At 51.8% G+C, this 24,985-nt stretch overlaps 1 protein-coding gene across 9 annotated transcripts in view; it reads left to right on the forward strand.

Annotated features, from left to right (window-relative positions):
- The window catches only part of LOC105488735 (LIM domain only 1), a 44,529-nt gene that overhangs the window by 14,544 nt on the left and 5,000 nt on the right, over nt 1-24,985 (forward strand). For 7 of the 9 annotated variants that reach the window (XM_011753089.3, XM_071075138.1, XM_071075137.1 and 4 more), the window contains one exon: nt 23,685-23,898. In XM_011753089.3, coding sequence (XP_011751391.1) covers nt 23,685-23,898 — 214 coding nt within the window. Of the gene's footprint in view, nt 1-18,977; nt 19,707-23,684; nt 23,899-24,985 lie in introns of those variants that run through there. The other 2 variants (XM_011753085.3, XR_011610858.1) reach the window with 2 other exon arrangements.

The following is a 24,985-nucleotide window of genomic DNA, read 5'->3' on the forward strand; positions in this document are numbered from 1 at the left end:
TTGATGGAGAGCAGGAGGGAGACCCACTCTTGCCAGACAAGTGGGAGCAGCGCTGGCCTGGGCTCCTACAGTCCTGCTCCATCCTGCGTGTCCTCTCCCCTCAATCTTTAAAAACCCTAATCCCTGATGACAGTATCCAGGAAGGACTGAGTGGGGCTACCTGTGGGTGCCATCAGAATGTTCAAACTCTCTGATTCTCAGTTTTCCTTTTGTAAAACAAGTGGAATTAGCATGGGCTTTGAGTTACACAGGTTCAAATCCTGTCTCTGCTGCTAAGTCATTCTGATGAGTAAATTCTACTAATAATTTCAAGTAGTAAAATGGGTATGAACACGGTTACCTTTTAAGTCTGTTGGGACTTGATCAGGCAAAGCTTCTGACAGTCTTGCAGATGATTGGTGTCATTTCCCTGTCCTCCCTGGGGTACTGGTGAGAGCAGGGGAGACAGGGGAAGTGGATGTGCTTTGGAAAACTTGCCCTGCTCCAGACAGGCCTGGAGTTCCCAGCCCTGGGAGGATTACTCTTTGGAAAGGACTCACGGCTGTGGCTCCTTGAGGACGTGAAGCAGCTTCTCCCACTTTCCTCCTCTGCCCAGCTGAGGGCAGGGGGCCTGGGTAGGGCAGCTGGAGACAGGGCTCTGTCCTCTGGGCTCCTCTCCTCAAAACACTCCACCTCAAGGCCTGTGCTGTAGGAGGAAGTTCACAACAACATGGGTTGTCAGGCAGAGAGCTGTCTGCAGGGCCCCCTCTCAATGGCCTGAGGAGAGGGCCCTTCTCTACAGAGCATGTATGCCAGTGTGACAGTGTATTAATTATCTACAGCTGTGTAACACATTACTTCCAAAATTAGCAGCTAGAAACAATACCCACTTATTCTCTCATTGCTGTGGGACAGGAATCTTTACGGGGTCCTCTGCTCTGGGGTTTCTCTCAGACTGTGATCAAGGTGTCACCTGGGGCTGTGGGTTCATCTCAAGATTCATGTGGGGTTGTTTCAAGCTCAGTAATTTAGTTGCTGGCAGAATGCATTCCTCACGGGCTGCTAGACTGAGAGCCTCCATGCCTTGCTGGCTGCGGGGGCCATGCCGTATGGGCCTCTCCAACATGGCTGCCAGCTTCCTGAAAACCATTGAAAGACAGTGTCTGCTCACAAGAAGAAAGTCTGTCTACGACTCACAGATGTGACGTTTCATCACCTTTGCTGTGTTTCCTTTCTCGGGAGCAAGCCACTAGGTCCAGCCCACACTCAAGGAAGTGGGGCAGATGACATAAGGGTGTGAGTGCCAGGGGGCAGGATCACTGGGGACCATCTTAGAAGGTGGCCTGCCATGAGAGGCCAGCCTCTGGAATAGCAACTGCCTCCAGAGAGAATGCCTCACCAGCTCCATTCCCAGGAGGCCTCCTGGGTCACCTCATGCCAGGGAAGGGCACAGATGTCTCAGAGTCTATCATTTCATCATCACAACACCCTTGGGAGGCTAAGAGGACAAATACTAGCTCCATTTTGCAGAGGACTAGGTTGTGTCCAGAGAGGAAAAGATGCTTGCCTGGGATACCCCAGCAAGCTGGCATGTGGAAGAGTTCAGGCGAGAACCAGGCCCTGCCTGCCATGAGCCTGGGGAGGTGGCGGTAAAGACACTCGCAGGCCCTCCCTAGCTCTAGCTGTGGGAGGGATGGTGCTGAATATGTGCGGACACACACACGCACTCTCACACACACATCACACACACTCGTTCCCACATACATGCACGCACACTACATGCCCACTACACACCCCCATACACACCACACACACCTATACACACACATATGTTCACATACACACATTCACACACACATGCACACCCACCCACACAGACACATGCACTGTCTCTCACACTCACACACCACACACACACACACACACACCCCTGGACCAGCGCTGGGGGCTGCTGGATTTTGTTCTCACAGGTGGTCAGTTTTCCAAGGCTGGGACGGCCCTACAAAGCCGCCCCAGTGGGGTCTATCACCCCAGGGTCTCCCTTCTCAGTCCGCCGGGATGATACCCGCAGAGGAGGTGAGGGTGGTTCCTTCCTGAGCCAGCCTCCCCGCTGCTGTTGGATTGAGGGCCCCACCTCTTTCCTGGCTGTTACAGGGGCGATGGAGGCGGCGTTTTGAGGCAGCCTGGGCAGAGGTAGTGTCGGCAGTTCCTCACGTGGGAGCAGGGTGGAGGAGGCTCTCCTGCGGGCTGAAGTACTCCCGTAAGCAGGTTGGTGGGCACGGGGCTGGGAGCCAGAACTGCTGCATCCACATCCCAGCTCTGCCACCACCTCACAGTGTGTCCTTGGGCTGGTCCCTTCCCCTTTCTGGGTCTTGGTTTCTCCATTTGCATTCCCAGAGTGCCTGCCGGCTACATACCCTGTGGCGTCGTATATGGAGACATGACTATTGGGGAATGGGTGTGGCAGGGCCAGGCCAGCAGAAAGGAACTCCCAGTGAGGTCTCTTTCTCTTTCGTTGGTCTCCTAGGGTCGGGACACACAGTTTCCCAGGTGAGAGCATCTGTAGCTCTCAGCCCTCCACACTTAGTCTTGTCACACTCAATCCAGGTGGAAAGCCCTGTCCCCTGCTGTTTGCAGGTAGAGTCTCAATTAGGAGGCAGAGGGGACCCCTGGAGTAGGTTCAGAGACTCATGGCCAGTGAATGGAAGTCATAGCCTTGGACTGAGAGTACCCCAGTCAATTACATCCTTTTATGGCTGGGGAAACTAAGGCACTAAGAAGCGTCTGCTTCCTTTCTCAGCTGAGTGTCTCTGAGATACTTTCTGAGTAGAAATATCTGTGCCCAGCAGACGCTGCATCCGATTGGCATGGGGCCTTGAGGCTGCACCCCAGCTCTGTCAGTCAGAGGCCATCTCTTCCAGGCAGCCGCTCTCCCCCAGCCAGAAGCTGTTTCCCATCCATGAGGCATCTTCTTGGCAGGGGCCAGGGCTCTGGGGAGCAGTGGGCAGTGGGCAGGGCTCCCTCAGGCACCTGGTTCCAAGCTGGCACTCCACCCAAATGCAGAGTTCAATGCTTTGACCTGCCTTTGTGCCCTGAGGATGTTTTCATGCTATTCTTTGATCCTCAGAGTGCTTATCAGATCACTGCTAAAATATGCCTTTGACAAGAGCATAAGATCTCATTAGTATTATTGAGATATTATTCTCCAAAAAAAGATCCACGAAAAAATTAAAATTGGTTGAAATAATTAACACAAAGTAAAACTGGCAACAACTAAGACTGCACCTGGTAAAGTATGTTACTGACTAAAAATTGACAGAAGAATCAAATCTTCCTGAGAAGTTTAGAGCTGGTGAAGCTGGCTCGGGAAGCATTTTCTGGTAGAAATAATTGCCAGAAAAGAATCCCAACAGCGGCAAAAACTCGAATTTGTGAGATCTGATGTGAGCCAAAAGCTGATCATAAGCCAATAGTCGCCTTTAACAATTTAAAAATAATTGATCCCAATGAAAACAATCTCCACAAAATTCAAAAAAAATGGGGAAGGGTGAAGAAATGGTTTAACACGAATGAATAGAAAAGTGATCAAGGAATTAATTGACTTAATGAAGCTCATTAAGAGTTACTTTATTGATGAAAAATTCTCAGTGTTGGTATAATTCTTATCAAAATGTAGATGTTAAGGGCTAGCCCCTACTAGTAGATGCTTAGTAAATATTTGTTGAGCGGATAATGAATGAATGAGTTTATTGGTGAAGGAGGTCAGGAGAGGATCAGAGAGAATCAAAAGGATTCCTTTGTCCCAGAAAGAGGACAAGGAACCCCAGGTTCAAGACTGCAGAGGCCATTGTGACTGGAGCTTGGGGCATCATCAGTGAGGCTGCAGGGTGGTCAGGGCTGGCAGCGCCACATTGTGCAGAGCCTTGCAGGCCGTGGGTAGCAGTTCCAGTTTCCCTACATCCTCAGGGGGCGCATGTGCAGGTTTGTTACATGTTACATGGGTATATTGCATGGTGGTGAGGTTCAGGGTATGACAGATCCTGTCACCCATCAGTGTCTGCTGTTCCCATCTTTATGTCCATGTGTACAACAGGACACCTTTGAATGGCTTGAGGTAGAAGCAAGATTCTTGCTCAAATTTACATTTCATTAAGACCATTTGGATTACTCTGTGGAGAGCAAATGGGAGGGGATAAAACTAGAGGCAGAGAAAGCAGCACATAATGGGGAGGGAGGGGTTCTTTTTCAGCTGTACAGACGGACCTCTCCCCATCCCTCCAGCTTCAGATGGCCCCACACTCCTGCCTGCCTCCCTTCAGTTTCCTCCAGAGCTTGCAGACTGGGTGTGTGCAGGGTGAGGCAGGTGGGGGTCTGGATTGGTCAGAGGAGGCAGTTGAGGTTTAGGAGAGGAACTGTGCTGAAGCTGTGGCCTTAGGAATGGGAGCTCATCTGAGGTCTTCTGGTGGTCAAGATCCTGGCTGGAGCTGCTCAGCTCCCTGTAGCGGGGCTTGAACTTGTGGCCAGAGCTGGAGTTGAGCTCCAGGGAAGGTAGACCAGAGGCCCTGGCTGCAAGCCTGTCCTTGCCCAGCTTTGTCCCTGAGGCCCTTGCTTGCCCAGCCCAGCTTTGGCTTGAAGGCTTCCCCAACCCTTCACTTCCTCCTCTGCTGCTGTCATGACTGGACCATGATTCTGGCTTTCTAGGCTCTAAGAGAAGGAGTCAAAGACTGTGGGCCTGAGGCAGGTGGGAGGACACCAGGACTGGGAGGTAGCAAGTCCAGACCTATCCAGCCACCCGACGGTCAGTCCCTGACTCCTCTGGCCTCCTATGATCTGTCTGTAAAGTGTTTCTTGGCCCTCCCACTCTGGGCCAATGTTCTTTCTCCCGACTGGCTTTCATAAAAGCTGCTGATTCTGGGAAAGAGGCATGGCTCAGGGTCTCCCTACCCTTACCTGTTTCTACTCTAGTCCACCCCCAATTATATTCAACTAGGATCAGTCCAGAGAAGAGCAGAACTTGTTTGAGGCCTCAGAGCACCTCCGTGTGGTCTGGGAACTATGCCTAAGGTCTTGCCTCTGCAATGAGCCGTCCCTCAGGGGAGAGGTCTGTATAGTGGTCTGTCTGTAGACTCAGGTGTCTATAGTGGTGCATATAGTGGTACCATTCCTGCCTGGCTGCCCAGGGTCTGGAGACCCAGCAGCCCACTCCATGCTGTCTCAAGGGCACACACTCTTCTCCCTGTGGTCCATACTACTGGGAATCCTGCCCTCCCTTCCATGGTAAAGGCTTTGGACTCACTCTCCCAAGGAGAGAGAACCCCCAAGAGCACCAGGTCAGACACATGCAGATGTGAAATCTTTAGAATTCTTTGAAAGCGACAGCAGCGGCATGAGGACCTGACCACTTGCTGCAGGATTAGCTGTCTTTTGACTTGGTAGGTAACAAGCATGAACTGTGGATTTCAGTCCTGCTCTGCGGTCCTCTGACTGTGGGCTCTCCGGCAAGTCTTGCTCTACCACCCACTGCTACTGGATGTTATTGGGCAAACCACTTCACTTTTCTGAGCCCTGGTCATATAAGTTAAGACCCAGAACATCCTCCCTGTCCCCTGCACAGAACTCAAATGAGAGAAAATGTTTTCTTTTTTTTTTTTTTTTTTTTTTTTTTTTTGAGACGGAGTCTCGCTCTGTCGCCCAGGCTGGAATGCAGTGGCCGGATCTCAGCTCACTGCAAGCTCCACCTCCCGGGTTCGGGCCATTCTCCTGTCTCAGCCTCCTGAGTAGCTGGGACTACAGGCGCCCGCCACCTCGCCCGGCTAGTTTTTTTGTATTTTTTAGTAGAGACGGGGTTTCACCATGTTAGCCAGGATGGTCTCGATCTCCTGACCTAGTGATCCGCCCGTCTCGGCCTCCCAAAGTGCTGGGATTACAGGCTTGAGCCACCGCGCCCGGCCGAGAAAATGTTTTCATGTGTTTTGGCCCACCTGAGGAAGTGTTGGTGAGAACATAGTGGCTGCATAAACGGAAGGGCACTTGCAACATGCGCTCCTGCCACCCCTTACCTTGAGAGGGCTTCTCATCCCTGGGCCTCAAAGAACTTTGGGAGAGAAATTTAGAGAAGTTCAAGGGTAGTTTCCCTGAGGAGCAGCTTCCCAAGACAGCATTTCATGCTGAATCCGTGTAGACTCAGGGAACTAGCCTCATGACTAGAAAATGAGCATGTGTCCACTTGCTTCAAGGCCCAGAGAGTCCTTTCAAGTGACCAGAGCTGTCCTGTCTCCTCCATAGGGCTCTCTCCACTGCGGGAGAATTGGAGGCTGGTCTGCCTCTGCAGAGACGAGGCCTGAGCCGCTGTGACTACTCTCAGTCTATCCCCGTTCATTCCCAACTTGGGGGCAGGCAAATGCCCATGCCCCCGTGCAGCCCCAGCTCCCCCTGCTGACCAGCATGCTTCATCTTTTTGGGTCATCCTCTCAGATTAGCTACAAAGGGTACTGTCCCTAGTCTGGGCATGGTGCTCTCCCCTTCCAAAGGCAGCCTCGTTGCTTTCCTTCCTAGCCTCGTGGCCTGGATCTAAGCTGGCACATCCCTGTGCCAGGTGGGGCTCACAGGCCCTGGGAGAGGGCAGCATCCCTTACCCAACCCTGCCTGGGGGCCTGGAAGTCCTCACTATGATGCTATTCATTATGCATGTACCATTATGCACATACTGTTATGTACTTGTGGTGTCCAAAGTCGGACAAGCTCAAGGTCCTGAAGGAGGGACCCCTCTGCCATGGGCATGCTCAGTTTGCAGGTAGGGCATAGTCCTTGAAGGATGCAGAAATTTCAACAGAGACCTGAGAAGACAAAATGATAATGCAGTTGTGGAAGCAGATGGGCCAAGGAGAGTGATGGATCCAGTAAGGTTTCAGTTTCTTGGGGAGCAGGGCTGGAAAAGTGGATAGAGTCAGATTTCTGGATGTGGGGGTCTGGGGAAGGAGGTAAGGGGGTGCTATGGAGCCCTTTCATCACTTTCATCCCAGCAGGGGCATGGAGTGACCAGGGCCTGCCCCCTGTGAGGCTGGCTGTGGGGCCTCCCAGGTCCCCCCACCTGGCAGTTTCTAGCTGCCACAGGTTATTGCCCCCCTTTGCTGACCCCAGAACTGAATATTTTATGAACTGGTTTCTCCTGTTCTCAAAGGAATATTTATATTGTTTTTGTTTGTCTCATTTTATAATAGCTTTATTGATTTATCATTTGCATACCACAAAATTAACCTTTTTAAAATACATACTTTAGTGGTTTTTAGTATATTCACAGAGTTTTGCAATCATCACCATTATCTAATTCAAGAACATTTTTATCACCTCAAAAAGAACCTTCACCCCATTAGCAGTCACTCCCCATTCCTCCCTCCCTGGCAACCACTAAACTACTTTCTGTTTGTATAGCATTGCCTATTCTGGACATTTCATATAAATGGAATCATGCAATATGTGGTTATTGTATCTGCCTTCTTTCTTGGCATAATGTTTGCAAGGTTCCTTCACGTTGTAGCATATGTCAGTACTTCATTTCTTTTTGTGGCCAAATCGTATTCCATTGTATGTATATACCATGTTTTATTTATTCGTTTGTCAATTGATGGACATTTGGGTTGTTTCTGTTTTTTGGCTGTTCTGAGTAATGCTGCTAGGAACGTTCATGTACAAGTTTTTGTTAAGACCTATATTTTCATTTTTCTTGGGGATATACTTAAGAGGGGAATTGCTGGGTGATACAATTTCAATGTTTGTCCCCTCCAAATCTCATGTGGAAATGAGATTCTCAGTGTTGCAGGTGGGGACTGGTGGGAGGTGATTGGATCACGGGGATGGCTTCCTCATGAATGGCTTAGCACTATCCACTTGGTGATGAGTGAGTTCTTGCTCAGTTCACTCAAAATCTTGTTGTTTAAAAGAGTGTGGCACCTCCCCCATCTCCCTTGCTCCCAGTCTTGCCATGTGACTTGCTTTCTCCCCTTCCTCTTCTGTCATGATTGGAAGCTTCCTGAGGCCTCACCAGGAGCAGATGCTGGAGCCATGCTTGTACAACCTACAGAACTGTGAGCCAATTAAACTTCTTTTCTTTACAAATTACCCAGCCTCAGCTATGTTTATAGCAACGCAAGAACAGACTAACACACTGGGTCATATGAAAACTCTGCGTTTGGGGATATTTGTTTTTAAATTCAAATGAATAGTACATGAGTATTTAGGAGAGAAGCCATCCTTAGTTGTCTGGGCTTCTGGAAGGGAGGCACCCTTAGCTTGGTACCGAGGTTCATTGGCACTTTGGATACGTCTTTTGCCTGCTGGCTTCAGTTTTCCGATCTATGAAGTGGCTTTAGTACTGATCTCTGCTCACCTCAAGGGCTTCTGTAAATAATTACTACTTGCGAGCCGGGCGCAGTGGCTCATGCCTGTAATCCCAGCACTTTGGGAGGCCGAGGCAGGTGGATCACAGGGTCAGGAGATCAAGACCATCCTGGCTAACACGGTGAAACCCCATCTCTACTGAAAATACAAAAAATTAGCCAGGCATGGTGGCACATGCCTATAGTCCCAGCTCTTCGGGACGCTGAGGCAGGAGAATGGCATGAACCCGAGAGGCAGAGCTTGCAGTGAGCTGAGATTCCGCCGCTGCACTCCAGCATGGGTGACAGAGCAAGACTCTGTCTCAAAAATAATAATAATAAAAAAATTACTACTTGCATAGCATGTCATGGATAGCAAAGGACTTCTGCTTACTTCAGGTACTTTCATTCTTCAGCCCTGCAAGTTGAATGTTATTGCTCTAGTTTTGCTGATGAGGAAGCCGAAACTCAGAGAGGCTAAATGACTTGACTGAGTTCACAATGTGGGTCGATGGCAGAGCCTGAACTTGAACCCAGACTTACCAGAGTCCAAGTCCCTGGCCTGAACCCTTGCCTCAGATGTGTCTCTAAGCAAAGCAGGGCCCAGACATGGCCAGTTGTAGGCTCTGAAGCAGAGCATGCTATAGGAGAGAAAAGGATGCTACAAAAGTCCATTTTTAGCTGTGTGACTTTAGTTAAGTTGTTCCACCTCTCTGAGCCTCAGTTTCCCCATCCACAAAATGGAAGCAATAATTATAACTTACAGCACTGCAACAAGGACTTGGGAAGATGCTGTACATGAAGTGCTGGGCATGATGCCAGGCACATAGAAAGTAGCTGGTAGAAGTTTATAGGGCACACGAGGAGGAGTGAAGAGGATGCAGGGTACTGTGGGACTGTTGGGGAGAAGTGGCTGGCTTCTGGGCTGGTCAGAGCAAGCTTTAAGGAGGAGACCTCACTCGGGCTGGCCAGGAAGGTGAGCAGAAGGTGGAGAGTCCCCTGGGAAGGCCCAGTGTTTTCTGACCTGGTGCTGCTGAAAACCACGAGGGGTTCCCAGGGTTCTCAAGAGATTTCCCATGTTGGGAGTTTGTGGACAAGCTCTGCTGGTGCCCCCAGCCCTTACCCCCAGGCCAGCCTGCAGATGCCTGAGAGGGGGGCTTGCGTGACTGCCTCAGTTAGCCCGAGCGGTAATAAAACACTTTAAATTTATTGTGACATTTGGATTTAATTAAAAAGTACACACTTAGGGAAGTAGAACATAATGGGGAGAGAGGCAGTGTGGCTTTTCCCCTCCTTTCTTCCCCAAACTAATTAGCATTGTATTTTAAATTGTTTATGTGCCGCTAATCATCGTAATAAATCATTTATACTGAAAAAGACACACTCGGCTGTGCCCGCCTTGCGGGTTCTGCTCACAGGGCTCTATCGCGAACAAATTGATCTGGAAGTGAATTTATTAACCACTAGGGAAGAAATCATTAGTGCTTTCTCTAAACATTCCCCAGGTACGCTTTATTGCCACAGTTTATGCTGTAACTAAGAGGAGCATTATCAGGTCCATGTTGTAATTTCCTTGCAAAGCCAGCAGCCCACTCCCAAGCTGGGGGCTGGGAGGGGCTGGGAGGGGCTGGGGAGTCCCTGCCTCCTCTCCTATATGTGATCTGGTGACCGCAGCCTCCTTTCCTGGTGCTCCTTATTCCAGAAAGGGCTCCCTATAAAGCCCCTGCAGGCCCGAGGCCTTGGTGGCTGCATTCTGTTGTCTCTTACCCACAGGGGTGGTTCACACTCATTCATGTTTATGTGTCAGGAGTATGGCTTAAAGTTGGGAGCTAGCCAGGGGTTCGGAAAACTCTGGGGCTGGGGCTGAGGGAATCAGTGATCTCAAAGAGTCTTGTCATAGACCAGCTTCCCCACCCAGAGATGGTGAATGCACGCACTGTGAGCTAATGATAGGCTGGGAGGCACAAATGGGGCTCAACAGGGACCCAGGCAGGAGTGGGAGGCTGCAGCCGAAGCTGCCGGGAACATCCTCTATGGGCTCATGCCTCCAAAGGCCTTCCTACTGCAGGCCTGGGGCCTTCTCAAGGGTTTGGCTAGAGCAGTCTGTTCTGGCTTGGTGAGGCCCACTGCCCTGTGCCTCCTTGTCCACCTCACCTGGGTGCAGGGCCCAGGCAGTACTTGTACTCCAGACGTGGTCTGACGGATGACAGACAGCACAGCTGTCAGCTCCCTGGCTGCAGACTCTGTGCTGTGGACAATGCGGCCTGCGGCCACACCAGCTTGCCCAGCGGCTGGCCCACCCTGCTGACTCTCACACAGGATGCCACTTTCCCTTTGACTTGGGGGCTTCAGACCACTCTCACTTTACAGGGGCTGCACTGCAAGACACACAGCAGGCTTTCTCCCACCAGGTTTCCAGAAGAGACATTCGCTTCTGAACAAGGATCTTCTGCCTGGGAGCCCATGGCTGGTCTAGGATACAGATCCCAACCTGTCTGATTCCAAAGCTCATATTCTAAATGGCTTCATCCACGGTTGCTCCCTGAGCCTCCTCAGTCATGCGGGAGGCTGAAGGGAGATCTGGCCCACGTGGGCCTTGCTTTCAGCGTCTCTCTCTTATCCAGGTCTGCAAAGAAGTGCTGAAGCAACCCCCAGGGCTTCAACAGGAAGCCCTGGGGCAATGCCTCAGGCAGGCATCCCAGAGGCAGTGCTGTCTCAGCCACAGCCAAAGGGGTTCCCATCCCTGCTGCTCCTGGGGGTGGGGCCTGGAGTCTCCCTCCTAACCCCCAGCCCTTCCTCCCCTCACCCAGCCCAGTGGCTGGCAGATGGGCTCTGGCAGCTTCAAGAAGGAAGCAGGACCCAGCAGCTGCCTAGGCTCAGCTTGCTGGGAGGGTCCCCTCTTTGTGCCTGGAGAACGCATTTAAAAGTTTGAATTCAAAATTGATTTTGAAGGGCCCTAATCTCCCATCCCCTGGTGCTCGCGGTGTGTCTGCAGCTCCTGCCAGACTCTCGTTTTCTGGTTCAGCGCGCTGGTGCTCACGTCCCTGATGCTGTGAAATTGAGACTCGTCTGAGAGTCCATGTCCTCCTCCTCTGTGGAGATTGCAGGCCTCCTGGGAGCCCTGTTTCATTAGATGGGTGACGCGGGCTTTGAGGGTGCCCAGGGAGCAGCTGAGTTGCTGTCAGGAGAACACAGATTCCAGATGCTTCTCCACCGGTCCCCACAGCTGTGCAGTTTCAAGCGGCATTCTGTTAAGGAACCTAGGGGCTGGCTCTAGCAGCCCAGGATGGGATGGGGGTTGGTGGAGGCTACAGATCGAGAAAGGCTTGGGCCTGGGGCTTTTCTGTAGCAAACTCCAAGGGCCGCTTTCTCCCACTGGCCCCTGGAGACTCAGACTATGCTGACAGGGAAGAGTAGTCATTTTTGTAAGCCAAGAAGACCCTCAGGTAGGGAGTTGGGAAGGCTAGGTCTGTGCCAGGGGTGGAATTACAGAGACACCTGGTACTCCTGAGGGTTGAGATGGGTATTTATGTGTAAAGGGAGGCTCGCAGTGGAGGCAGGGGCTGGAGGATGTGTTTTTGCTCCTCTTTTATCTAAAAGATAAAGGGTTTATATTTGCATGAGAGCTGTCGTGCCTCAGCTGGAGCCCTGGGATGGCTTCTCAAAAGCCTGGATTGTGGCAGCCATGACCCAGGAGCTGCTGTGGTTGAATCTGCTTTGTTCGTTAGGGCCACATAGCTACAGGTACCTAGGGGGTGTGGCACAGGGGCAGCAACAAGCCTGATTAAGGCTCCATCTCTGGCGGCCCTGCCTATCTGAATTGGCCCACTCTGGCCAGCAGACTCTTGCCAGTAATATCTGGATAGAATCCAGTCTCTTCATGCATGAATTGAACTGATGGCTAAACAATGACTGCTGTGGGGCTCAACACTGGGAACACAATAGTGGACAAGACATGTAGGGCCCCAAGAACAGCCTTCATGGGGCTTTTGTTCTTAGGAGAGTACCTAATCAGAGTTGTTTTTTTTTTTTTTTTTTTTTTTTTGGAAACTCACAGAAAAGTTAAAACAATGACAAATTGTGATGAAAAACTCAGAAGGAAATTACTGAAGTGTGGGGAGCTCATTTAAATAAGGAAATAAGGAGGTCAAGAAAGGCTTCTCTGAGGAGATAACATTTAAGCTGAAGCTTGAAGATGAGAAGGAGCCAAGTATATGCAGAGGCAGAGGCAGGGAAGGGTGTTCTGGGACGGTAATAGCATGTGCAAAGGCCCTGAGGCAGGAAGGAGTTTGGAGTGTGGCTGGAGCACAGTGTGCGAGGGGAAGGCAGACACCAGACCACATGAGGATGTTACAGGCTGGATGAAGAATCTGGATGTTATTCTCAGGCCATTGGATGTTATGAAAGGGTTCCAAGTTGAGCAGTGACCTGCCCTGGTTTATCTGGAAGATCCCTCCAGCTGCCGTGTGAAGAATGGGCTATGGGTACCAGACATCATGCTATGCTCATAGTGCGTCGAGAGACTGTGATGGCTGTGGAAATGGAGGATGCAGGTGGGATGAGGAGCAAGAGTTGGCAGGGAAAAGGGTGAGGAGGATGGAAGTCTGAGGACGACACTGAGTTTCTGGCCAGAGCACTGGGTGGATGATGGTGTGGGAGGGAGGAAGTCTGGGCGAGGGTACAGGGGCGAGGTTTGGGGAAGAAATCAGGAATCCTGCTTTGGACCTGTTGCTTTTGAGCTATGTCTGAGACTCTAAAGACAACCAAAGAATGGAAAGAAAATGCCAATACCCATCCTGGAGAAGGTGAACACATTACAGATAATGATGCAATTAACGTAAGCCTCATTCCAAGTGACAAACTCCAGTGAGCACGTGCAGCTTCTGATGTTTCTAAATTTCCCCCACTAAAGAACCATAGAAAATTATGTGAGGCTGTGAGAGCAGACTGCATCACACCTGCTCCAGAATCACATCCAGGCCTTCCTGCAAGCTCTCTATGATGTGAATATTTGTGCCTCCCCAAAATTCTTATGTTGAAGTCCCAACACCCAATGTGATAGAGTTAGGAGATGGGGCCTTTGGGGGTGATTAGGTCATGAGGGCAGAACCCTCAAGAATGGGATTAGTGCCTTCTTAAAAGGGACCCCAGAGAACTCCCTTGCCCCTTCTGCCATGTGAGGATGCAGCAAGAAGATGGCCATCTAATGATCCAAGAAGCGACTCTCGCTAGACATGGAATCTGTTGGTGCCTTGCTCTGGACTTCCCAGCCTCCAGAACTGTGAGAAATGAATTTCAATTGTTTATATGCCACCCAGTCTGTGGTATTCTGTTATGGCAGCCTGAACAGACTAAGACAGTCCCTTAGACTATTGCTATTGCCCCAAACCAGACTCAGCTTCCCTCAACAAGGAAGATCTGTGGGGGATGTGTGGAAACTCGTCAGGCCCTTTATGTCATGGTGGGTTCAGGCTTTAGATGCAGTATTCCTAAGGATAGATTATTCTTTGCCAAAACGCACTGCAAAAATGTAGCATATGAAGCTTCCCACTTTGTACTCCTGCACAGGAAATGGCCCCTCTGGGGGGCTCTGGGGATCAGCGACCCAACCTTTCCCTGACAAGGGGTGTTTTGTATTCCTGCAAGGAGTGTTTCAGAGCCGTCTTCTTTTGGTAGGGTCCAGATTGGGTCCAAGTGAAAGTTCACTTTCCCCATTGCTTGAGGAAAAGATGATGTGATGCTGCCTCTGGCCCTGGGACACAGCAGGCAGGGCATGGATGCCTCCTGGCCAGCAGCCTGGATCTGCAGCCTCGCTTGGCCGCTGGTGGCTTTACCCTTGGGCAAGTTGATGATTTCTCTGCACTCAGGGTCATGACAAGCATATGTTCCTGGTACAGAGCAGGCACTCAGTAAGGGGTAATGTGGTTTGAACTGTCATCCGGTTGAACATGACTACGGTGGCTGCAGATGCTAGGGGTGCGAATGGACACTGCTTCCCTTAGGGCTTCCCTCCTGTGATGGGCTCTAGCGTGCAGGAGGAGCTTGGCACTTAGAGCAGGCAAGCATTGCTGGACTTCACCCTGAACCAGTCCCCTCTCCAGGACCTCTTCTGCTCCAAATGTCTCACCCTGAGCTGGGCCTGTCTCCAGGACCTCTCTGCTCCCCGCCCTACCCATCCCCTCATTCACACACAAGGCCCTGGCTGTTGGTTGAGGCTCCTGCTATCATTATAGCCCTGGATCTGGAGCCCCCAGCCCAGCCTCCTCCTGAGGACATGTGCCATCTCAAGGCTTCTTTGTCCTTCTCAAAGCTGCAAAGCAGACATCTTGGCTCTAGTTCTACATGGCCCACTGCTCCCTTCCCAGCCCTGTGCCCAGACAGTGCCCTGCATGGACAGTCATCCCTCTTGGTTTTAGCCCAGGACCTGATCTAACCATGGCCCCAGTCCCGACCCCAGCACCATCTGGCATCCAGGCTGCACTAGAGAATCCAGGATGTGCAGGGAGGCCCTGGGCGTGTGCTGGATGGGAACTTGAACTCTGGAGTCTGACAGGCCAGGATTCCAATCTCTGCCCTGCAGTCTTCTAGCTGCATGACCTTGCATGACCTGAAACTTCCCAGGCCACTGTCTTCTCATCTGTGAAATGGGGGTAATCATTTAGTGCATCAGAGTTAATATGAAGATTCACTGAGACAACACTATAAGATGGTTAGCCCAGCACCTGGCACAGTGACTGCTGAGTAAATGGTGGGGTTTATGAAAGGCATACAGAGCTCTGATGAGGGCATCTCCATCTCAGCTCCTTTTTAAAATTGGGTATCACATATATGCAGTTAAATGCACAAGGCTCAAATATTCAGCTCAGTGAATTTTTATACAGGTATGTACCCATATGAACACTCAGATCAAGACATGGGACATTTTCAGTACCTCGGGCTCCTCGTCCTTCTCTCAGTTGATAATATGTCCCCCACCTCACCCCAAGTAACCATTATTCTGACATCAGATCAGTCTTGCCTGTTTGGGAACTACATATAAATGGAATTATACAGTATGTACCTTTTTGAGTCTAGCTTCTTTCATTCAATATTATGTTGTCTGATTGACCCAGGTAGTGTGTATTGGTAATTCATTCTTTTTAATTGCTACATACTATTCCATTGTACGAATATACCATAATTTATTTTGTTTTACTGTTGATGGACATTTGTGTTGTTTTCAGTGTAGGACTATTAAGAAGAAAACATCAATGAACATTTTTGTGCATCTGTTTTGATGGGCATAAGCTCTCATTTCTGTTGGGCATATACCTAGGAATATAATTGTTGGGTCATGAGATACACCTAAATTTTCTCAGCTAATTGCTTTATGCTACTATGCCAAACATTGTTATAAGTACTTCATGTTCATTATCCAATTTAATCCTCAATCCTTTAAAGTGGGCTGTCCTCATTTAGCAGGTGAGTAAATTGAGGCGGAGCTGGGAAGTGCCAAAGCCAGAATTCTAGCCGAGGGTGTGTGTCTGCAAGGCCCACAGTCTCAGGGCCTACACTATCCTGCCTCCTCTCACAGTCTCCCTTGAGGGGTAAGCAGCACCAGAGTCAAAGGTGCCAGTCCCTCCACTGAGCTGACCGCCACCCCATGGGCTGAACCCAGCCTCTCAGCCTTCCTCTCCCTGCCCTAGTGGGGAGCTGCAGGCCACAGGAGCCCCTGCCTCTCTCCCTCATCCTCATAGTGAACACGCTGCCTGCAAGTGGGTGTGCAGAGGGGCGGTAACGAGCGTGCTCTGGGTGGCTGTAGCCGCGCGTTTCAACAGTTGTTCTCATTGGCTTTTGATTCCAAATGAGTAGGAAATGCTATTAGTTCAGGCCTCGCCTGCCGCATGGCAAGGCCCTGGAATAGGAGTGCAGTGAGACGAGAAATTGTGGAGATAAAACTGGTGTGAAATGGAGGCCTTCTCACAAGGCTGGATGTGTCCGTGCGAAATGAAGTTACTTCTGAGAAAACGAGATTTAAAGAGATTCTGCAGAATTAGATTACACTTTCAAATTTCCTTATTAAAGAGGATTGATGCCTAGGAGGGGCTGCTGGTAGGCTTGGTTTGGGATCCTACTCTGCAGTTCCCAGGCCTGGGTGTGGGCCCAGGCGGGCAAAGCACCTTACAGGTGATAGGGACTCAGACCCCCAGGACCCAGAGAGTGAGTCTCCCCACCTCCAGAAGCTGAAGTAGGCATGAGGATTGTGGGACTGAACTTCTGGGTAATGTCTGATGTTGCACGTGGGTCCATGAGGGTAACAATAAGGGTTCATGCTCTTCCAATTCCTTCCATCTTCAGGTCTCTTACTTGTGGGTTTTGTTGAAATCAGAGCTTGATTCTAAGGGCTGTTCCACTTTTTGACACTGTAGTCTTTTAAGAGACTAAACGTGCATGCAGCTGCTTGTGCATATGTGCGCATCTGTGCATAAGTGTATATTTACATGAGTGCACCCAAAAGCGTGCTAATACATACACATGCATGTGTGTGCTTAGACGCATGGGTATGTATTTTCATGCAACTTACTGAGCACCTACTGTATGCCAGCACTGTGCTGGGAACTGAAATAAAACTGTTGTGGGGAGAATAAAACAGATACAGTCCCTCCTCACATGGACCTAGTGTATGTGTGTGATCACGTGGACATGGGGAAGTATTTGTGTGCTGCTGTGCATGTGTCCTGCAGCTGTGTGGTGAGCATCTGCATGCTTTTCATGTGTCTCCTAATCTCTGTGAAGTCTCCTGCTTGGGTCTCAGACCCCCTCAGCATGCGGCCCTGCAGCACAGCCCCCCTCCGGCATGCGGCCCTGCAGCACAGCACCCTCAGCATGCGGCCCTGCAACACAGCACCCTCTGCATGCGGCCCTGCAGCACAGCGCCCCCCCTGGCAAGCGGCCCTGCAGCACAGCACAGGAGTCAAGTACTTGGGCCCTAGTGATAGACTGCCAGGGTTCACAGGCCAGCTCTTTCTCCTACTAACTGTGATCAGTTAGCAAGCTTTCTTGTGCCCCAGTTTTCCCATTGTGAAATGGGGGTCATAATGGTTGTGGGTACAGCTCTTGGAGGCAGAGCACTGGGAGGTGCTCAGTCACTGTCTTCTCCCTGCAGATTGCCCAGTGCAGGCTCCCTGCTGGCCCCAGAGGAGGGCTCGGGTACCCATGGTGAGAAAGGGAAGCCCCAAAGCTGCAGTAGCAGCTGTGTTGTGCTGTGTGAGCTCTGGAGAGGGCCTGCAGCTCAGTCTCCCCAGCCCAGGCCAGAGAATGCCTGGGTGCTGGTTTGGAACCAGTATTGAGGCTTGTTGAGAGATTATGAGAAATACCAAGGGCCATGCACAGTGATTCACACCTGTAACCCCAGCACTTTGGGAAGTTGAGGTGGGAGAATTGCTTGAGCCCAGGAGTTCGAGACCAGCCTGGGCAACATAGTTGAGACCTTGTCTCTAAAAATAAAATAAAATTAAAAAAATTCCTCCCCCAAAAATTTAGCCTGGCTTGGTGATATGTGCCTGTGGTCCCACCGACACAGGAGGCTGAGGTAGGAGGATCTCTTGAGCCGGGAGGTTGAGGCTACAATGAGCTGTGACCACATCACTACACTCCAGCATAGAGATAGAGGAAGACCCTGTCTCAAAAAATAAAAAAGGCTACACCTGCCTCCAGGGCTCTTTCCAGAGCAGCCAGAGGGTCCTGCCCTGGAACTGTCACCCTCTGCATGGCCACAGCAACTGCTTCCCACACGGCTGGTCACTGGAACAGCCTGTTGGACAGATACGGTGGCTTCCTTCTACACATACTTGCACTGACCACTAGACTGGCCTTTGGGTGGAGCTGGACTATGGCCAGTGCCAGGGTGACTTTAACCACAGTAGAACAATCAAATCAGTTTGTTGCTCCTCAAAATAAGTGTCTCTCACTATCCTGTCCCATACATTGAGGAGGGCGACACTAATCAGAGTTCACATTTTACTGTGGCCTTAGGCCTTAGCACATCACATAAATTAACTCCGTTCTTCCTCATGATGACTCTGAAATGAGTACTCTTTTCATACCCATTTTACAAAAAAGAAAATTGAGAAAATGTGAATTAAGGTCACACAGTCAAAAGTGTCAGACAAACCCACATTGGGAGATATTCCATGAAATGACTGGCCTGTACTCTTCAAAAATGCCATTGTCTTGAAACACAAAAGGAAGGTTTAGGAATTCTTCCAGATGTAAGTAGACTAAACTTGACAACTGAATGCGATGCAGGGCCCAGGATTTTTCCATAAAAGATATTTTTGAAGAAATTGGTAAAACCTGAATGAGGTCTATAGATTAGATAATAATATTATGCCAATGATAATTTTCTGGTTTCAATTATTGCACTGTGGTTATATAAGAGAATGTCCTTGTTTTCAGTAAAGCATTCGCAAACCAGAAGTATTAGGGGATATAGAGGCTTCCTGTTTGAAACCAACTCTCAAATGATTTAGGGAAAAATTATAGGTAAGTTGGTAGGAGTAGGTAGAAAGATGGTGGATAAATCAAATGTGGTAAAATGTTATATGCAGGGAATCTGGGTGAAGGGTTTACAGGTTATTTTTTCTACTATTTTCTAATATTTCTAATATTTTCTAATATTTTTCTACTATTCTTGCGAGTGTCAAAATTATGTCAAGAGAGAAAATGTTAAAAGAAAAAGAAAGCAAGTGCTGAGCAGGGATGGTATCCTGGGGTGAGTGTTAATACTATCAGTTCCTGTTCACTGTGCCCTGGGCACCAGACTCTGTGCTATGGCCTCATGTGCATAACCTCATTCTATCCTCACCACATTCTGAGCGGAAAGAGACCATTGTGGCCCCCAGTACACACATGCCAGTCAGAAAGGTGGGAGGATTTAATCCAGGTCCCCCAGCTCCTTGGAGCAGTTCCCAGACTTGAAACTAGGCTCTCTGATTTCAAGGTCTGAACTCTTAGCCTCAGTCCTGCTCTTGACTCTGACCTTTTGGGGAGAGTGGGCATGGGCAGGACAAAGGCATTTCTGCCTGGAGTAGTACAGAGTGAAGGCCCTGGGACACAAGCAAAGAAGATCTATTTGCTGGAGGGAGAGGAGCTGTGTTCCAGGATCCTGCAGGAAGCAGAGCCAGCAGTGCCAAGCAGGACACACTGGCGTGTGGGAGGGGCTGCAGATGCCCAGTGGAGTTGCCAGGGTTGCCAGGATGTGGCTACAGTGGCTCCAAGCAGGAGAGCCACAGGAAAGAGCCTGGAGTGACCTGGGACTGGGTGAGGTCGATGTTCTGGGCTGGAAGACTGGCATTGGAGGAGCTCACTGGGGTAGGTGTCCCCCTAGGGTGCCGTCCAAACCAGAGGCACTGGTAGTACTGGAACCTGTGGGCTTGGCAGTTTCAGAAAGTCCACGTGCTGGAGCTGAGGGACAACTGGGCTGGGACAGGTGGGCAGGAGTTGCTGGGGACTTGGGTCTGGCCTAGTGGACTATTCTGGGGTCCATGTGAAGATGAGGGCATTTCACCTCCCTGCTGGAGGAAGAGAGTGGGAGGGGCAGGATGACCTCTGGCAGTCCCTCCCTGTCACCTGGACTGTCTGGCTTTCCCCCAGATTAAAGAGCGGAGGGTGAGTGTCTGGCAGCCAGATGAGTCAGACTGGGAGGCTTCTCTCTGAGCCTGGCTGCCTCCTTCCACCAGCAGCCCTGCCTCCACCCCCTGCTAGAGGTAGGGGTTGGAGTTCAGCCTGTTTCCCCTCCAATGTCGTTCCCCCCATGTCCTAAGACTTAGGGGTGACCCTGGGTTGAGTGGACTCGTTTATTCTGTTGGGCGCATGCATCTGAGTGTGTGCCCAGGCGTGCGTGTCGGCGCAAACATCATCCGTTGTAAAGTATCAGTGTTTTCATGGGTGAGTAGTAATTACTGGGTAATGCTTTAAAACCTTTCCTGAAGGAGCGCAAAGCCATTTTTTTCTAAAGTCAGGAGTACATTAAAAGGATTACCATGTAGATTTGATTTTTAGATAACACTAAAATGGATCCCAAATGGACTTCAGCAAAGGGATGCTATCTCCTTAATGGAAAGTGCATGGCCCGAGGCTCAGGTCCCAGAGCCAGGCTGGGGAAGGAGGGAGGGAAGAGGTGTCTGCAGAGGGGCAAGCTGGCGGATTGGGTGGGGGGCTAGGTGGGAATGGGGGAGGCAGAGCAGGAGGGAGGGCCCTGACCCTGTGGGGAGCTGATCCCTCCATCTGGGGAACAGGAGACTGCAGAGCCCCTCCTGAAAGCCCTTCCACCTTTCCAGCAGTGTTTTCAAGCCTCCTGGATCAGCCTGGTGAGAGCAGACACAGCATGGATGCCCCATGAGGAAGGAAGGCTGTCTCCGCTGTTTTGTTTGACCCCCCAGAGCTCTTCCACTCTCCTGTGAGAAGCAAGGGATTGCTTCACTTTTTCTTACAGGCAGACGAAGGAAGTTAGGCCCAGAGAGACCGGGGGATATGCTCTGGACCCCATAGCCAGAGGACTGCAGACCTGGAGTCTGGTCCCAGGCCCATCCCATGGTGCTGTCCTGGCTCAGGCTTCCCCCAGGATGCCAGCCTTTCTTGCCAGGAGGTCTCTAGACCCAAGGGTCTCTAGATGCTCTGGGGCCTCCTCGGTACACTTTGGCAGAAGCTGTGTGGCTTCTATAAGAGTTTTCCAGAGCCAGGAATCAGTTCAGCATCCCGGAAGAGGGGTGTCCAGATCTTAAGGTAACCTGCCTGTGCAGAGGCCAGCCTGGGCACAGGCAGCAGGGAGGGGGACTTGTGGCAGCTGGTAGCTGCACCCCTCATGGCTTCCACAGGGCCCTGTAGGTGCCAGATCCCTCCAGTGGAGAGACTGTCGACTAGTGCTGGAGTTCTCAGCCCTGCAGGAGCCAGGACAAACATGCTAGGGTCCGAGCTTGGAAGACCAGCCTGTCCAAGAGCCAGGGTAGATGGAAGAGAGAGTGGGACAGCTGCTTCAAGTGCTGGGCTCTCTCACTGTCTCCCTTCATGCTAGGCTATAATTTAGTGGGCTAGGGTCTCCCCTGAGTACAGAGGTTCCAGCCATTCACCCATGTTCTGGTAATAACCCAAATATAGAGTCCTGGGAGGGGCTCAGGACGCTGGGAAGGGAGCCAGGCCTGCCATGAGCCTGGCTGAGCAAAAGGAATGTGAGCCTTGTAGGGGCTGTAGTGGGGGCCTGGCCCAAGATCTTCCCAGTCGGTTTTTGAATGCATAGCTCTGTTGGCTGCACGCTCCCTGCACAGGGCCTAGGGACAAAGGTCCTGCCCATGGAGCCCTACCCTGGTCCAGGTCCTACCCTGGGAGGCCCTCATTTCCCCATCCAGCTATTTTAACTCCTCCCCCATGTCCCCACACCTCCCTGTAGGCCAGGACTTGGAAGGAGCCTTGTAGACCCCTTCAGTTCTCAGGGGTACCTGCTCCCCAGCTGCCCTCCTTCGGCTCTTTCAGAGCTCTGTGCCAGCTGGGCCCTGCTGGAAGAGACACAAGCAGGCCCGAGGACAGAGTCATCCTGTGCCCCATCCCTCTCTCAGACCAATTAACCTTTAGAACTGCATTAAGGAAATTAGGCAGCAAACTCCCCAGCTAACAGACAGGCCCTGCGGGGACTGGATGGAGGAGGAGGAGGGAGCCCACTGGCCCTGCGCACTGCAGCCTGTGGGTGAGTGCCTGCTCCCCAGCCTCACCTATCCAGGAGAAGTCTGAGGAGCCAGCTGGGCTGACAGTGAGCACAGGAGAGGGGAAGGAGCCCTGGGGCCAGCTTGACGGTGGCTGACTCAATGCCCTGTAACTGTCTGAGCCTTAGGTTCCCCATCTGTAGAATGAGAACATTTAACTGGAAGAACTCTGAGGGCTCTTCTGACCTTACATCTGTGGATTCTGAGACCAAGGCCTCTTGTGGCTGGTCCTCCCCTGATGCCCAAGGAGGGGGGAAGCAAAAGGAAGGGAAGCAGCCTAACCATTCAGACTCTGGGTTGGGGGCAGTGAGGAGGGCTGGGAATGGGAGGGACACCAGGGGATGGGAGGAAGGCCAGAGCCCTGCAGAGAGCAGGAACCCTTTGGAGAGGACAGGGCCAGTAGGAGGACTGACTCCAGGGGAGTGTTGGAAAGCCGGGGAGGTGAGGAGGGCTGGGCCCTTATCCAGCCTGCACCTTGGTCAGGAACAGAGCATGCACACCCTCCCTGTCTTCACAAGGATTCTCAGGCAACTCCCACAGGCCTGTAAAGTCACAGAGCAGGGCTTCTGAGGTCCTCTCCACTTCCCTCCCAGCCTCACAGGTCCACATGGATGTCCAGGCTACTGGACGACATCTGTCCCCATCTCCTCCTCAACTGTCCCTGTGGTCCCAGGAGAAGGGAATAGGAATCCATGCCTCTGTCACTTCATGCCCACACCTGCACATCGTGCCTGTGTGTGAGGGGTGTGCGTGAGCACACATGCTCACCTGCTGCGATGGGAGGCTCTGCTCTGTGGTGAACATCATGTTGGGCCCTTTGTACTTGGTGCCTGTGTGTATGTTGGGAAGCCAGTATGGGTGCTGGGAGGTGAGGATGGCTGAGAGATCCTAATCCTGGCAGAATGACGAAGGATCCAGAGGCTCAGAGCCTGCCCTCCCCCAGGCCAGGGCAGGTGAGGTATGAAGCATTCCCAAGGAGAGCCCCAGCCAGGCCCTGCCAGCTGCCCCCTCTTACCTGCCAGGAGCCCCAGAGCCTCCGCTCCCTCCTGGGAGTGTCCCAAGAGTGTCTCACTTCCTTCTTGATGCCTTCACAGCTCTACATGGATAGACCAAGAGGCTGTAGCATTTCAGCTGGAGAAACATGAGTCGGCAAAAAGATCTGGGGGTTCTAGAGGATCTCCTGGGCCTGAGGAGACTACATTTCTTAGGCTTATTGCTGAAAGAGCCAATGCGATGGTGGCTTCACATGGCGAGCTTCAGGCTTCTCTGGGCGAGACCGCACAGGGGCCAGAGGCCAGGGTGGGGAAGAACAGCTCAGGGAGGCTAGGCCTGGGGTCTGTGCATGCCTTGGAGCAGAGCAGCCTCTGGAGGGACCTTCACAGGACCAGGGAAACAGGCTGTGCCACGCAGCCCAAAGGGCAGGACCCAGAGCCAGGGAAAGAGGTTACTGGGGAGAAAGCGAGGGCTCCTGGGAGCCCCAAACCTAGAGGGGGCAGCAGAGAGAAGCAGTGAGCTCCCCATTCTTGGGGGATATTCCTTGAGGCCCAGAGCTACGGGGCCCATCCTGCGTTCCTGTCTGTCTGTCCGTCTGCAGGCGTGCCGATGCTCTCCGTTCAGCCCAAAGGGAAGCAGAAGGGTTGCGCGGGCTGTAACCGCAAGATCAAGGACCGCTATCTGCTGAAGGCATTGGACAAGTACTGGCACGAAGACTGCCTCAAGTGTGCCTGCTGTGACTGTCGCCTGGGCGAGGTGGGCTCCACCCTCTACACCAAGGCCAACCTCATCCTGTGCCGACGCGACTACCTGAGGTGGGCTGCCGACCCCTGGCCTCGCAAGCCCTTGTCCTGCTCAGAAAGCCCCCCATCCTCAGCCCTAGTGTTACTGTGCCCCGGCCCTAGACCCAGTACCCTGTGTGCCCCCCGATTCTTGACTGTCCTGCCCCTGCCCTGCTTGCCCCAGATACCTGAGGGAAGGCCCAGGTCTTTATGCCCTTGGACTCAGTGCTCAGCACAGGTTCAGGGCAGGCATTTGTAACCTGGGGCTCCTAAGTTAAGCTTTCCGAGGGCCCCAGCTTTGCTCCCCCCCACCACCCCCCACCCCCTGCCTTGGCCAGGTGCTTCTGACCCACCTGATCTGGAATCTGGGAGGGGATACTTCAGAGGGGCTTTGAGAACAGGTGTGGAAGCTTTGACTTCCCCGGGCCCCTCCTCCCTAATGCAGTCTTCTTCCCTCTCCCAGTGCCCAACTTTCCTTTCCAGGTGGTCCTTGGGAGCAGGCGTCCATTTGCCCAGGGAAACTGGCAGGCAGCCATATCCTAGGAGCAGGGCCACTGATGCTGGAGCTTCAAGACCTGGGTTGGAACTAGCTCTGAGCCTGTGGCTCCTAATCTTCTCCTAGCCTCAGTTTATTTCCCCGTGAAGGGTGAAAGAACAATGCTTCCCTGCCTTGCATTCCTCTGAGCTCTAACTCACCCTCCCAACAACCTGGATCCTATTCCCTGGGGCTGCCTCCCCCAGTTAACCCTCCCTGAGGCCATTTACGACATCAGCAAGGCTGGAAGGAGGCCACAAAGCAGGGCCTTGGCTGAGACCCAACACCTGCATTTGGCTCTGTCGCAGGCTGCTGGATGGTGGCCGGGCTTGTGGGGAAGGAGGGCTCATTGCATTCATTAACAGGTCAGGGCAAAGGCTTCATGGGGTTCCCTCTGCCTAGGTCTGGGCATGTTGCAAGGGGGAGGTTATCAGTGGAAGCTCCCCCACTTCCCCAAAGATTCTTTGACTGACCTGCCTGCACCTTCTCTCTTAACACCTGCATTTAAAAGTGATGTCATAAAACAGAATCTGTGACTCAATGCTCCTTGCCAGGGCTGGAGGGGAGAGGCTGAGGCCAGGAGCA

Source organism: Macaca nemestrina, chromosome 12, assembly GCF_043159975.1.
Source record: "Macaca nemestrina isolate mMacNem1 chromosome 12, mMacNem.hap1, whole genome shotgun sequence".
Taxonomy (NCBI): domain Eukaryota; kingdom Metazoa; phylum Chordata; class Mammalia; order Primates; family Cercopithecidae; genus Macaca; species Macaca nemestrina.